Consider the following 15,005-nt stretch of genomic DNA (forward strand, 5'->3'; position numbering starts at 1 on the left):
CCTATCAGGGCAGGGCTGCCATGGCCCATGTGGTGAAGGGGAAATAAAGAAAAAGCTAGGGCTAGCACCTTCCCCACACTGGAGTCTGTCTGCTTTTTTAATTGAGGTGAAATTCACAAAACATACAATCAACTCTTTTCAAATGTACAATCTGAGCTTCCCTGGTGGTTCAGATGGTAAAGAATCTGCCTGCAATGCAGGAGACCTGGGTTTGATCCATGGGTCAGGAAGATCCTCTGGAGAAAGCAATGGCTAACCACTCTGATGTTCTGGCCTGGAGAATCCCATGGACAAAGGAGCTTGGTGAGCTACAGTCCATGGGGTCGCAAAGAATCAGACACAAACTGTGCAACTATCACACACACAAATGTACAATCCAGTGTCAGGCAGTGCATTCATGATATTTATTGTGAATAAACTTTATTCAGTTTCAGAACTTCGGAGGGGTGGGGGTCGGTTTTTGGTTATGGGTGAGTTGCACTCACCAAGGTGGCAGAGACACTGGCCGGACTCTTCACTGCGTCTCCAGGACCCTAGCACAGCGGGGGACAATGGCGCTCCTTCGAGCGCCTGTTGAATGAACAAATGATGCCTGTCCAGGTGAACTCATCTACCTGATTTGGATGCAGTTCCAGAGAGGACCCGTTGAGCCCGCGTTCCCGAGCCCACTCCACTGTGACCATTTCATACACAGGACTCCTGAGGTGTAGATCTGGCACCAGGCTGATTAGGTGGAGCCCCCACTTCACGAGGCCGGGGAATCCTCCCGAGCCGGGCGCCGCCGGCCCCAAGACAGGCGCTGTGCCCGGATCCCGGGAGCCATCGCCAGCCGCTTTCGATTTGACCCGGTCTCTGTCGCCTCTGAGAGGAGGCGCGCCCCCCGCCTCCGCCCCCGCCGGGCAGGCCCCGCCCCGCCCTCCGCTTCCTCCGGGGCCCCTGGTACTGCGGCCACTTGGGCAGAAGAGCCGGAGCGAGCGAGGCGGCTGCAGCGATGGTGAGGGCCCGGGGCGGGGCAGGGGGCAGAGGGCGAGCGTGAGGGTGCGGGGCGGCAGTCCGAAGTCCAAGGGCGGGGGCACCCTTCGCGACCCGCGCCCGTTCCCCGGCGAGGTGAAGACGGCCGGCTGAGAGCCAGGACCCGTCCGGACCCTTTGCTCCCCGCGCGCATCTCGGGAGGGAAAGTACTGCGCTTGCCGGTCCTGGCTGCCCCGCGCCCAGTGAGTGAGCGGGACTTGCCGGAGCCGAGCAGTTAAACGCACCGGCTTTCGGAGTGAGACTCCGTGCTGAGGTCCTGGTGGCGGCCACTTACCCTCTCTGTGACCCCGGGGCAAGTCACTTAGCCTCCCTGAGCCTCTTTTTCCGCATGGTGAAGTGGGGTCAGCAGTACCTGCCTGGCTGTGTCCTTAGGAGGTTGAAGGAGATACAGTGGCAGAGATCTGTCTGGCGCTCAGAACCTGCTCCTGAGAAGTGGTGGGTAATATGATGACCTCTGCAGCCCTTCCTGGGGCCGTGAGGAGCCAAGTCTGGCCCAGGAGTTGGAAACCTGAGCAGATGGGGTGGTAGAGGCCAGGCCAGCCCTGTGGCAGGGTGTTGGAGGGCAAACTCCTTCTCCTGGGGAAAGTGAAAGGAAGATGTTTACAATAAAATTTCCACTGAAGTTATCAGTGGGGCATAGCTTGACTCCCTTCGAAGCCTTACCTAAGGGACACATTCTTGAGTTGAGTCATGCCCTACTCCGTGCTGTAGACTCCGGCCTCTGTCGCTGCTTGTCATTTCCAAGGCAAAGGTGTCAGAAGCTGGTGGTGTCAGTCGCTTCTCCCCTTGCCTGGAACTCATGGGAAGTTGTGTCCAGCAGGAAGCAGGCTTAGTGCTTTAAAATTCTGCCATGCAGGGACTTCCCTGGTGGTCTAGCAGTTACGACTCTGATCTCCCAATGCAGGGGGCATAGATTCAATCCCTGGTCAAGGAACTAAGATCCTGCATGGTGTGGCCAAAAAATAAAATCCTGCCATGGAGAAGCAGCAGAGATGTGATGGATGTGGTCTGGCTGGGGGTTGAGGTGCCTAGATGGCCTCATCTCCAGGGAACTGGAGGCAGGAAGAGGAAGCCAGGCAGGAAGGTAGCAATGAGTTCTAAGGCTGGGCCCGGAAACCTAGGGAGGCCTGGAGAATGGGACAGAGCCTGGAGCCCATTTCCCAGCATGCAGAGCAAGGAATCAGGCAGGGTTAGCATGGGCTTGCAGCTGGCCCTTAGCACTTGGTGAGAAGAGGAAACTCCTGAAATGAAGGCTGAGGATGGGATCAGTTATTGCGGGGTACTGGAAAACTCTGGGACTCTCACAGATTCATCTCAGGCAAATAGTGGATCTGAGCCTGAGACTTGATCTCTCTCCCAGCCATCTCCTGGCCCCTTCCCTTCTGCATTTCTCTCACTCCTGCCCCTTTGTCCACCCCTTTCTTCTTCCCATCTGATCCTTCCCTACCTGTTCCTTCTTCCTTTCCCTTCTTTTCTCCTCTTTTTTTTTTTTTTTTTTAATGTTTATTTATTTATTTTTCGCTGCTCTGGGTCTTTGTTGCTGTGCTCAGGCTTTTCTCTAACTGGGGAGAGCAGGGGCTACTCTCTAGTTGTGGTGCACAGGCTTCTCATTGTGGTGGCTTCTCTTGTTGTGGAGATGTGCTCTAGGGTGTGTGGGCTTCAGTAGTTGTGGTGCATGGACTTGGTTGCTCTGAGGCATGAGGAATCCTCCCAGAGCAGGGACTGTATCCATGTCTCAACCACTGGACCACCAGGGAAGTCGTTTTCTTTTCTTTGCTGATTCATTCAGTTAACAAGTGTTTCTTGGGCATTTCCCTTGCTAGTCATGGTGACGGGTACAGGGAATAGAGTAGAAACAAAATAGTGATGGGAAAGGTAGAAACTGAGTGGGGACTGACTTGATTCATTCATCTTGTAGATGGTCCTCCCTTATGCACTGTGCAAACAATTTGGGTTTTTGAGCCACAGGCCTTCCTCATTTGCACACAGGTTGAGGAGACAGCATCAAAAGGTCTGATGGGTCTTTAGCCAGTCAGCTAAAGCATTTGACTTCCCTTTACCGCCATCCAGTTTAACACAAGGGTTAAGAATGTGATCCTTGGAGTCTAAGTCGGTTCAACTCCTAGATCTTCTACTCACTGACTCTGTGACCTTGGATGGGTGATTTAACCCCTCTGAACCTCGGTTTCTTATAAAACTGGGATAAGGGTACTTTTCTCAGTGTATTGTTGTGAGGCTTTAATGAGATAAAGTGAGCAGTCAGCTGGCAGCTCAGTGCTTAGCTCAGAGTATGTGCCCATTGATTGGGAGCTGTTATTACTGTCAAGATGTAAAACCTTCTCAACAGCCTGCAATGCCTGATGGAAATGCACTAGATGTAGGTTATCAAAGGCCCATGTCAAATTCTATATATAGGTTAGAAACAATTATGTGCACAAGTTGGCCATAGGGAAGAGCTTGCTTGGCTGTGTATTTTGTAAAAATATTTGAATTTTATTTTTTTTAAAAATTTAGATTCATTTATTTATTATTTTATCTTGTTATTTATTAAAAAATTTTTTGGAGCATAGTGGGTCTTGGTTGCTTCACGCAGGCTACTCTCTAGTTGCAGCATGCGGGCTTCTCATTGCGGTGGCTTCTCTAGGTGTGTGGGCTTCAGTAGTTGTGCCTAAGAGGATTTATTAACCACAAGTATTGTGTGGTTCCTGGGATCTGACAGCTAAAAAAAAAACTAGGGAAAATTGGGCTATAGCAATTTATGAAGTGTTAGCTCCTCAGCTGTGTCCAACTCCTCGAGACCCTATGGACTATATCCCACCAGGCTCCTCTGTCATGGAATTCTTTAGGTAAGAATACTGGAATGGGTTGCCATTCCCTTCTCCAGGGGATCTTATAGCAATAATAATGGCTGTTATTTATTGAGCATTCAGGAATTGTGCTAGGCATTTTATTTCTAATACGTCACATGCCTTAGCTAATGTGGGAGATGTTATTGTTACCACTTTATAGATGAGGAAGTGGAGGGTCAGAAAGGTCATGTCCCTAGTCTTTAGTCACTCAGCTGTTGAGCAGCAGAGGCAGGATTTGAAGGTACTGGTGGCTGTAATGCTGGGTGCAGCTCTTAAGCTCTGAGCTCAGGTGTGAACTGACCCAGGAAGGAGTTGATACCCCACGTCACTGCCTGGGTGGGTCTCTCTAAGGATGACAACCGTGACAGCTGGCCTAGGGTTTCATAGGCACTAACCAGGAAAAAGGGCAGACAGAATGTTTGAATGGGAGGTTTTTTGAGAGCTTTGTTTTTCCGAGGAACTAGCTGTTTCTGGCCGGAAAAACCTGAGGGGAGATTTGAGAAATGAAGGAGGCATGTTCTGCACACAGGAAAACGGTCTGTTGATTTCCTGTGTAACTACCACCCTCTGTCCGCCAGCAACACTGCCCCCCACCCCTGCCCCCACTCTCGGAAGTGCCTCTCACCCTTCCTTCCTCTCTCACTCACCCTTCCTCTCTTGCCTTCCACCCTCCCCCAGCCTGCAGACATCTCCACATACCCTTGCTGATGGCACTTCTACATGCCTTCTAGTGGCTTCTGACCTGAGTTATCTCACTTTCGTCCGTGCCAGTCTACCACCAACACAGAAGTTGTCCTCCAGGCTCATAAAACCTACGCTAGTTCTTGATTCATTCATCTCTCCCTCTGCGAGAGCATCCTTGTTTTTTTTGGCTACCTCACACTGCATGTGAAATCCTAGTTCCCAGACCAGGGATCAAACCTGTGTCCCCTGCAGTGGAAGCGCCAAATCATAACCACTAAACCACCAGAGAAGTCCTACTTCTTGACTTTTTGGGGCTTTCTCAGGCCCCACCCTGCCCCTCCACCCTTAACTCTGTCTGGAGTGTTTCTGTCTTGCCTGTGGCAGGAGCATCCAAGCTCTACCTTACCCGGTCCATCTCAGTTCTCAGGAATCACTTGTCTGTCGGCAACTCCAACACTCCCTATTTGTATCTCATGGTGTGAAGTCATCGCTCTCCTCTAATTGTATCATATACATCTCTTTCCCCCAGCCTATAGCCATCTTTTCAAGAACAACCCCAACTCATTCAGAAAATATTTTCCACACATGCACTGTGTGCCAAGCATTACACTGAGTTCTGTGTGGCAGGAATCCTGCCCTCTGGTCCCTTATCTCCTTTTAAATCCCGCAGTTCTTTATTTTAATCACTGCCAGCAGAGACTCGTGCATATAGTGTCCTTTTTCCTCTGCTTGAGAAAGGCCAAGGAGGCCCAGAGACTTGAACCTTGGGCCTGTGTGTTCCTTGGAGTGAATGTGTTCTTTTAGGCCTGGGCCCATCTAGGCTCCAGACAGGCCTGGCTTTGCCATTGGGGGATGGAGGCTGCAGCTTGCAGTGGGAGGCACAGCCAGCTCTCCAGAAGAATGTGACCCAACATCACCCCATGCTGGAGAATAAGATAACAACAGCTGTAGCATTTAAAATAGGGAAAAAAAATGACGTGCAGCATTCCACAGTCTCTAGCAGGGGTTCTCATTTAAAAAAAAAAAAATAGTTTTTGTTTATTCGTTTATTTTTCTTTGGGCCGCACTGGGTCTTCGTTGCCGTGTGTGGGCTTTCTCTAGTTGCCAAGAGTGGGGGCTACTCCTGAGTTGTGGTGCTTCTCATTGCAGTCGTTTGCCTTGTTGTGGAGCACAGACTTTAGGGCACGTGGGCTTCAGTACTTACGGCTCAGGGGCTCTAGAGCTCAGGCTCAGTAGTTGCCCCAGGGCATGTGGGATCTTTTCTGACCAGGGATTGAAATGTCTGCTGCATTGGCAGTCAGATCCTTTACCAGTGAACCACAAGGTTCTCATTTTTGAATCCTTCCCAGGTTTTTGCCTTGGACTATTTGAATGTAGGAATGCCTTGGACTATTTGAATATGAGAGATTCCAAGTAACAGAGTGTAAGTCGCTCAACTGTGTCTGACTCTTTGCGACCCCATGGACTATACAGTTCATGGAATTCTCCAGGCCAGAATACTGGAGTGGGTAACTGTTCCCTTCTCCAGGGGATCTTCCCAACCCAGGGATCGAACCCAGGTCTTCTGCACTGCAGGCGGATTCTTTACCAGCTGAGCCACAAGGGAAGCCCAAGTAACGGAGACTTGCTGATTATTCATATAGTCGTAATAATAGTGGTGATGGTGGTTGACTCAGGAAGAGATAGAGATGAGTACAACTTCCTAGCTTGCTTCATGATATTTCCTCGTTCCCCAACTATGGCTTTCCCCAGTCCAAATGCACCCTTCTATTGTGGTTTGCTGGCCCCCCTTTCGAAACAGGTTGCTTTTCTAGCTCATGAGTAAATATTGACCTACTTGGGTTTCAGATGCCTGCCCCCTCGAAACTCCTGCTGGGCTAGAGAAATACACTGGGGTAACAAACTTGAACATCTGAGTTACATTTGGATAAGTTATAATGCAATTGGCCCACTCACTGACTCCCTGCGATGGTCAGCATTGTACGCTGGCCTCCTGGGTCCCCAGGCTGGTGGCAGACAAAGGCAGGGCACTGGCCCCTGCCCTCCCTCTGGGAGCTTGTGGTCCAGTTGGGGAGAGAGAACTCATATACTGGGAATGCTTGGAGGTTATGTGCAAGGCAGCTGCGAGGATCCTGAATGGGGATTCTTGCCTGAGTAGGAGGTGGCCCTCTGTGACCACCAGATCCCTTTCCTTTTTCTGGTTTTAAGTGGAATTCAGTCAAATGCTGAAATGTCTGCTGCAGACAATAGGCAATATAGTCTGGCAGGAAAGTGAGCTTGGCCCATGTTCTGTGGGGAGGAGATGAGAACAGGGTTGGGCTCTGGGGGACTGGGCTGGGAGAGGAGGGAGTTGCTGTGGTTGGTTAATCTACTGGGATTCATCTCCTCCTGGCAGCATGTCTCTGGACTCCAGTCTCCTGCCATGGGTCTCTCCCCGGTGCATGTATCCGAAGCCTCGTTTCTTCCTTGCTTGTGACCCATGCTTTCTTCCTCTTCCTGACCTCTCCCCCAGCTTGGACCCTGCATCTCCCTTCCCAGTCCTCTGAAATGAGCCAGGTTCTTTTGTCAGATGAGGCTGCTGCCCAGGCTGGGAAATCCAAGAGCTGAATCCCAGAGAAGAGCTCGGCTATAGCTGAAAAGCTGGAGGCCAGAGGCCAGGAAGGCCAAGGCTCCCAGGCAGACAGGGAGTCAACTCTGAGCATTGATGCGGGAGCAGGGTCAGGCCAGGAGGCAGAAATGGCCTGACAAGTCAGAGGCTGGGGAAGGGAGGAAGGGAGATCTAATCTGAGTGTGTGTCTGTAGGGTTAGGCAGAGGCTATATAAGATGTGGTGGTCCAAAATGACCGCTCTAGCTCTGTGGGCTGGATCTCCTTCTTGTCTGGCTGTGGCCAAGTAGCTCAGTTGCTTGTTCTTCAGCACCTCTTTAGGCCAGTGGGAAACCACAAGGCAGGTGCACCCTGAGTTGAGGCCATCCTAGAACAGGTGGGGCTTCCCTGGTGGCTCAGACAGTAAAGAATCTGCCTGCAGTACAGGAGACCCAGGTTCGATCCCTGGGTGGGCAAGATTCCCCGGAGAAGGGAATGGCAACCCATTCCAGTATTCTTGTCTGGAGAATTCCATGGACAGAGGAGCCTGGCGGCCTGTAGTCCACGGGGTCAGAAAGAGTCAGACATGACTGACTTTCCCTTCACTTCGAACACGTGAGCCGAGTGTCTGCTTCGGGGGAGGGTGGGCAGGTTCTGGGAAGGTCTCATCCTGGGGCACCTTAGACAAAGGTGAGATGCTGGAAGTCAAGGCTAACCTAGGACCTGCCTTGATGGGCATGGGAGGGGGGAGCCAAAGACGAGCCATACGCCCCGAGAGATCAGCCCTTCATTCAGCCCATATCAGACCCTTATGTGAATAATGCAGTTATAATGCTGTTCCCCTTACTCATACACTGCACACACACACACACACACACACACCCGAGGGCAAGGAGCCAAAGACGAGCCATATGCCCCGAGAGATCAGCCCTTCATTCAGCCCATATCAGACCCTTATGTGAATAATGCAGTTATAATGCTGTTCCCCTTACTCATACACTGCACACACACACACACACACACACACACACACACACACACACACCCACCCCCGAGGGCAAGGAGGCCTCTGGGTCTCATGGCCAGATGAGGGCCATGTGGGGGCATCACGTAGCCCTGACCTTGGGCTTGGTGCCCAGGCAGGGAAAGAGTTGGAGCGATGCCAGCAGCAGGCGGATGAGGTGACAGAAATCATGCGCAACAACTTCGACAAGGTCCTGGAGCGTGACGGGAAGCTGGTGGAGCTGCAGCAGCGTTCAGACCAACTCCTGGACATGGTGTGAGGCCTGGGGAAGCAGGGAGGGCGAGGGAGAGGGACCCTCGGAGGGAGCACTCAGACGGTGCCCAGGGCTCTCCTGGCCATGGGTGGGGCCTGACGCTTACCCAAAGGCCAGTGTGGGTTTCTTGAGGGCCCCTAGCCCAGCTGGCAATGGGTGGAGAGCCTCGTGAAGGATGAAGGCCTTGGTTTGAAGCTGTGGATCGTCCTAAAAGGTTGAAGACTGGTGTTGTTAACTGGGAGTGAACCCGCAGGGCTGTGAGTCGAGGGCTACACCAGTGTCTAGACCAGGAGTCAGGCTGGGAGGGTCCCAAGACAGGCTTTGTGGAGAAAGGGAGCTGACAGGTTGAGGAGGCTGAGCAAGGAGACAAGGAGACCCCTTGTGGGGATGGGGTTGGTAGGAGCTGGTCTGGGGCTCTGGGGAAACCCCTAACTCCCACCCTCTGTCTGGGGGGTGTCTGCAGAGCTCAGCCTTCAGCAAGACAACCAAGAATCTGGCTCAGAAGAAGCGCTGGGAGAATGCCCGGTGCCGGATCTACGTGGGGCTGGCAGTGGGCAGTGCCCTGCTCATCCTCCTGATTGTGTTGCTGGCCATCCTTCTCCCACAAAGCAGCAAGGGCAGCAGCGCCCCACAGGTCCAGGATGCAGGCCCTGCCTTGGGGCCTGGGGAATGACCCAGCAGGGCCTGGAAAAGAGGCCAAAGAGCCACACTGGCCAGTTCTGGTCTTCAGAGAACCCTGGAGTTTGCGCCCTTCTGAGCCACCCCAGTGAGCGTGGACGGCAGCCTCAATGTGTGCACCTTGGGTACTTCCTGTCATACCACAGACTGGCCCTTGAGGGCAACCTGCTGCACTGGCCATGCCAAGCCAGCCCCACCTGGAACTTAGTAAAAACCACTGTTTGGGTAAAAACTGGTGTATGTGTGTGTGTGTTTGAGGGCTTCCCAGGTGGTGCGGTAAAGAGCCCGCCTGCCAATGCAGGAGACAAAAGAGATGCAGGTTTGATCCCAGGGTTGGGAAGAGTCCCTGGAGGAGGGCACAGCAACCCACTCCAGTATTCTTGCCTGGAGAATCTCATGGACAGGGGAGCCTAGTGGGCTACAGTCCATGGGGTCACAGAGTTGGACATGACTGAAGCGACTTAATGTGTGTGTTTGAAGATCCTCAGATTGGTTCATTTTGCTCTGCCTCCACCCCCATGGCTGCTTAGAAAAGAGAAAGTCCCAAAGGACTCCAGCCCTGGGAGGTGGCATCTTCTTCTCTCCTCCCCATGATCCAGTCTTACAGACAGATCCCTCTAGGGTGCAGGTATAAAGACACAACAGCCCCCAAACCAGAACCTTCAACTGATGCCCTCTGTCTCCCTGAGGATGAAATCTGTTATTCTTCTGAGTTTGGGGTTGTTCAGAAGACCCACAGGGTGACAAAGAGGAAGGCACTCCCATGATCTTTATCTCACAAGGCTCTTACCTTCAGAGAGGCTCTTCCTCCTTGGGTACCTCCTCTCTAGTTTCTGCCCCCAAGTTCTTCCTCAGACTCTACACCAGATTACAGATGCAGCATGCATATATTTTCAGTTGTGCAGTTGTGTCTGACTCTTTGCTACCTCATGGACTCTAGCCAGGCTTTTTGGTCCATGGGATTTTTCCCTGAAAGAATATTGGAGTGGGTTGCCATTTCCTACACCAGGGGATCTTTTCCCAACCCAGAGATTGAACCAAAGTCCCCTGCATCTCCTACATTGGCAGGTGGATTCTTTTACCACTGGGAAGCCCATACAGATGTAGCAGGTGGCAGGAAAAGGGAAGGGCTTTTTTCTCTGTGATGCTGTAAGGTGCAGAGTCACAAAGGATGGCCTGGAGTTTGCCCTGTGGGAAAGAATTTGGGCTTTTCAAAGCTCTAGGACTGCACAGGGCCAGGGAGGCAGTGCCTTCAGGACACCAGGAAAGAGCATTGGGTAAAGGCCAAGTAAGAAGGAAAGGTCCTACGAAAACCTGGGAAGCAGGGCAGCCACCGCTTGAGCTACTTAATTGCATCTCAAACTCAAGTGTAGGTAGGAAGAGGAATTCAGGGTCAAGTGTGTAACAGAAGCAGTTCCTTGTTAGGGGGAGTGAGGGCTACTGACAAAGAAACAAGAACAAACCCTCCAGTTGTGTGGAGCTGTACCCTCACAGAGCACGTTATTTCCGCTAGGCTCACCACCATTAGCCTTTCCTGGGAAAGATGGAGGGAAGCACCGAGTACTACACTTAGGTCTGCAACACTGCTTAGAGGTCCTGTGGAATTGGACTTGGGTTTTTACATATGTAAAAGCAATAATGATACTTCTTATTGTTCAGTCAGTAAGTAGTATCCAACTCTTTGCGACCCCATGGACTACAGCATGCCAGGCCCCGCAGTCCTCCACTATCTCCCAGTGTTTGCCCAAATACATGTTCACTGAGTCGGTGATGCTGTGTAACCATCTCGTCCTCTGCCACCCTATTCTCCTCCTCCTGCCTTCAATCTTTCCCAGCATCAGTCTTTTCCAATGAGTCAGCTCTTTGAAACAGGAGGCCAAAGTATTGGAGCTTCAGCAACAGTGCTTCCAATGAATATTCAGTGTTGATTTCCTTTAGAACTGACCGGTTTGAGGTTTGATCTCCTTGCAGTCCAAGGGACTCTCAAGAGTCTTCTCCAAAAAAAAAAAGAGTCTTCTCCAGCACCACAATTCAAAGGCATCAGTTCTTTGGCACTCAACCTTCTTTATGGTCCAGCTCTCATAGCCATACATGACTACTGGAAAAACCATAGCTTTGACTATAATGATACTAGCTCCTGGATAATTGTGAGGAGTATTTATATTTATACCCTGTGTACAATATAAATGTAATGGTTCTAGTTGCCAAATAAATGATAGCAGGCAAATCATTTAGTACACACACACACAGAGCCGAATCATTTAGCGCGCGCACACACACACACACACACACACACACACACAGAGCCAAATCATTTAGTACACACACACACACACACACCACCCCACCCCACCCCAGGCGAATGCTAGCTAGCAGCCAAATCATTTAGTACACACACACACACCCAGGCCAAGATCAGTTAAATTTGATCCTTGAGACTAAACATCAGATGTGGAGTTTAAAAAAAAAAAAAAAGATGTGGAGTTTTGTTGTTGTTTTTTTCCCTAAAGCTGCAACCTCTCCTTTCCTCCTCCAAGAGATTCATGGGTGCCAGGGATGCAAACTACTTATTAAATTCAAGCCACTGATTTTACAGAAGCTGAGCCATGGGCTAAAAGATCACACAGATAGATAGTTCCCTGAGCTGGTAAGTCCTCTCTACTCGGGCGGGGAAGTTTACCCCACCTTTTATTATTGTGCCTAACACAGCAGAACTGAATAGGAGAGTTTTGTTTGTTTTGCGGGAGTCAAAGTGGCGTCAAGCGTCTAGACCTGAGCCGACCAGAGCGCAGCGGGTGCTGAAGTGCCCGGCGAGGATGCGGCAGAGCCGCGAGAAGCCCCGACTCCAGGCTTCTCTAGGCTCGCAGAACCCTGACACCTGAGTCAGCGCTTCCCTCCCTCTGAGAGGCCTGTAAGATCTGACCTGCCGAGACCCTCTGAGCCGCAGAGCAGATAGAGGACCGCTATAGCCCAAACATTTGGCTTCTCAAGATTATGCGATCCGCTCGTGTCTCCCAGAAACCTACCCTAGACAGGGGCTCCAAGAGGACCGTTTTCTTTCTTTCTTTCTTTTTTTTTTTGAGGACCGTTTCCTGACCCACCTCGGTCCCTGCCATTGGCTTTAGCCCTTGGTCACCTGACTTATTCGAGCCAATGAGAGGTGACAAAATGAATACTTCCTCTTCCTATGTGGCGAAAGAGCCACTGTGCCCGCCTTTCGGGGGCTCTGATTGGCCGCCCTCCCTCAACTCGCTAGCTTATTGGCCAGCGCCACAAGACTGAGGTCCGACCGGGTCTGAGGACTGTGTCAGACAGCCCGGCTGCCATGGCGTCCTATTTCGATGAACACGACTGCGAGCCGTTGGATCGCGAACGGGATCCCCGAACAAACATGCTGCTGGAGCTTGCAAGGTGGGTGTGCGGGGCTGGAAGGTAGGGCCCACACAGCAGGTGTCTGGGCTGAGGCTGGCTGGAGAACACGGATTGTCTGGGGCAGCAGTGTCTGGGTAAAACGGATAAATAATATGCAGAGTTAATTCCGCAGTGAGATTCGGGAGGAAGTCGATAATTTGGGTCGTCTGTGGACGGACCAGGGCAAGAGAATTCTGGAAAAAGCGATCTGGAGTGTGGAAGACGGGGTGTCCGGACTGGAGTAGGTATATCCGTTAGGCACTTCAAGCACGGAAGTCACACTGCCACTTGGAATCTGGCTTTATCGGGTTATTCCTGAGTGGCCCGAGTAATTTCTCTAAGTTGTCTCTTGTGTAAAACTGGAATAAATAGCCTGTATGCTTAGGGTGTCTGATGGCCTGGGGTTGTGTGATAGCTGCTGTAAGCCATTTCACACGGAGCTTTTTGTCTAGTGAGCTCTACTGAGGAGTAGCTATTAGTATGACTAGTCGGGCAGGGTATTTGTCTGTTAATGTTTAGTGGATTGTGGGGGCAAAGATTCTTTGGTTCTGACCTTGCATCCTTCTTCCCAGGTCCCTTTTCAATAGGATGGACTTTGAAGACTTGGGGTTGGTAGTAGATTGGGACCACCACCTGCCTCCACCCGCTGCCAAGAATGCAGTTGAGAACCTTCCCAGGACAGTCATCAGGGGCTCTCAGGCTGGTGAGAACACTAAGTCTTTCCATTAATTCTTTGGGGCAGGTCTGCCAGACTGACCAACTCTGGAAGCCAGATTACAGTCTGGCCCTTCAGTTTTCCAGGTCAGGCTGGGGCAAGTGTGTCCTTCAGGAGTGGGAGCTGGGAGGTAGGGCCTGTGGCAGCTCTCCTGATTAGCACTCCCTCCTCAAGAGCTCAAGTGCCCCGTGTGTCTTTTGGAATTTGAGGAGGAGGAGACCGCCATTGAGATGCCTTGCCATCATCTCTTCCATTCCAACTGCATTCTGCCCTGGCTGAGCAAGGTACTGTTTCCTTTCTCCCAGCCCTCACCCTGCCTTGGGCCTAGTCCTCAAGCCTCTTTCTGTTGATGGACCTTTGGGGTGGGGTGTGGCATCAGAGATGGGAGAGGGGTAAGGGTAGGGAATTGGGAGCTGGGGATGGTTGTTTTGCGCTTATGAAAACCAGACAGGCTGGTACACTGCACTGCTTTTCCCAGACCAATTCCTGCCCTCTGTGCCGCCATGAGCTGCCCACTGATGATGACACTTATGAGGAGCACAAGCGAGATAAGGTAGGGGGCTGGGCAAGTGGAGGGGGTGGTCACAGGGCTCCCTGAGTCCCTGTTTTTGATGCTCTCATTCCCCACCTTAGGAGGCCTGAGTAGGTTCACAGGCCTTCCCACCAGTAGGTTCACTGGCCACCTTCCCAGTGACTGTGGTGAGGGGCAAGGGCCTTGGCAATGTTGCTGCCAAAATGCTAGGGGCCTGAAAACAGTGAGCCAGCCCCACGATGGCTGCCCTATCCCTTCACCCACAGGCCTTTGGGGATGGCCCCCGACCAGTGTGCACTCTTTGCTTCAGGCTCGCAAGCAGCAGCAGAAGCACCGCCTCGAGAACCTCCACGGAGCCATGTACACATGAGGTGGCTAGGGCTGGACACTGGTCCTCTGCAACATGTTCCTCTTGCATCTTGAATTCTCATTAAAGGTTTCTTCACTCATCCTGCTGCTGCATTGCTCTCAGGCATGGGCAGGGGCTATGTGCCCTCCATTGGGTCTCTACTGGAATGGGGTCCTGAACCGTAGAAGGTCCCAGGCTGGGTATCCCTCCCTACCAAGCCTGCTGGGCTGAGGGTAATAGGGCCCAGGTCAAGAACCTGGCTACGAGACCAGCCACAGCCTGGGCCTACATGTCTGTGGTTGGAAAACAACATGTGTCAGGCAGGGCACCTAGTAGTGACTTAAAAATGGTAACCAAAAACTACCCCACATTTCTTCCTCCCAACTACAATCTTTAGTCAGTGTTAGAGTCCCCAGGGCTTTAGCTTCATTGCAGATTGCTTTTAACATTTTCAAGTTATTCTCTGTACCCTGTCCTTCGTCATATCCCTTAGTATGGAATCAGTCTTCAAGCCAGACAACTGAGCAGGGTGAAAAAAAGTGAGTGTTAGTTGCTCAGTCGTATCTGACTCTGCGACACCATGGACTATAGCCCACCAGGCTCCTCTGTCCATGAATTCTCTAGGCAAGAATACTGGAGTGGGTTAGCCGTTCCCTTCTCCAGGGGATCTTTCCAGCCTGGGGATCCAACTGGGGTCCCCTGCATTGCAGGCAGATTCTTTACCATCTGAGCCACCAGGGGAGCCCCTGAGCAGGGTAGGAAGTGTGAAATAATCAGGTCAGCTCTTCAGGCTGTTTAGAGGCCCAGAAAGGGCTTCAAGCCCTTCAGGGGTACTTGGATAGCACTTGGCATCCTTTGTTCTTGGCAGCTCTGCTCTCGATGGGCACTCAGGA

General features: G+C 51.7%; 2 protein-coding genes across 3 annotated transcripts; both read left to right on the top strand.

Moving 5' to 3' along the window:
* Positions 1 to 907: 907 nt before the first annotated feature.
* Positions 908 to 9,337, top strand: VAMP5 (vesicle associated membrane protein 5). Its single transcript, XM_061155262.1, has 3 exons — positions 908 to 994; positions 8,290 to 8,427; positions 8,891 to 9,337. The coding sequence occupies exons 1-3, from the start codon at positions 992 to 994 to the stop codon at positions 9,098 to 9,100; spliced, it is 351 nt and encodes a 116-aa protein (XP_061011245.1). The 5' UTR covers positions 908 to 991; the 3' UTR covers positions 9,101 to 9,337.
* A 3,022-nt stretch (positions 9,338 to 12,359) lies between these two features.
* On the top strand, positions 12,360 to 14,212 carry RNF181 (ring finger protein 181). Of its 2 annotated transcripts, none has more exons than XM_061155260.1 (5): positions 12,360 to 12,516; positions 13,089 to 13,219; positions 13,406 to 13,515; positions 13,710 to 13,784; positions 14,030 to 14,212. In XM_061155260.1, exons 1-5 carry the CDS (start codon positions 12,431 to 12,433, stop codon positions 14,195 to 14,197), a joined length of 570 nt encoding a protein of 189 aa, XP_061011243.1. In that variant the 5' UTR covers positions 12,360 to 12,430; the 3' UTR covers positions 14,198 to 14,212. The 2 variants fall into 2 exon arrangements, with proteins under 2 accessions (XP_061011243.1, XP_061011244.1); XM_061155261.1 differs by having other exon boundaries at positions 14,074 to 14,212.
* The last annotated feature ends 793 nt before the right edge of the window (positions 14,213 to 15,005 follow it).

This window comes from Dama dama, chromosome 11, assembly GCF_033118175.1.
Source record: "Dama dama isolate Ldn47 chromosome 11, ASM3311817v1, whole genome shotgun sequence".
Lineage (NCBI taxonomy): Eukaryota > Metazoa > Chordata > Mammalia > Artiodactyla > Cervidae > Dama > Dama dama.

What these genes read in the sequence shown, in the direction of transcription:
- VAMP5 (XM_061155262.1), top strand. An exon ending in CAGACCAACTCCTGGACATG is followed by an intron (nt 8,428 to 8,890) that starts GTGTGAGGCCTG and finishes GGGTGTCTGCAG; the next exon opens with AGCTCAGCCTTCAGCAAGAC.
- RNF181 (XM_061155260.1), top strand. Translation starts at nt 12,431, where the DNA reads ATGGCGTCCTATTTCGATGAACACGACTGCGAGCCGTTGGATCGCGAA. An exon ending in ATGCTGCTGGAGCTTGCAAG is followed by an intron (nt 12,517 to 13,088) that starts GTGGGTGTGCGG and finishes CCTTCTTCCCAG; the next exon opens with GTCCCTTTTCAATAGGATGG. An exon ending in AGGAGCACAAGCGAGATAAG is followed by an intron (nt 13,785 to 14,029) that starts GTAGGGGGCTGG and finishes CTTCACCCACAG; the next exon opens with GCCTTTGGGGATGGCCCCCG.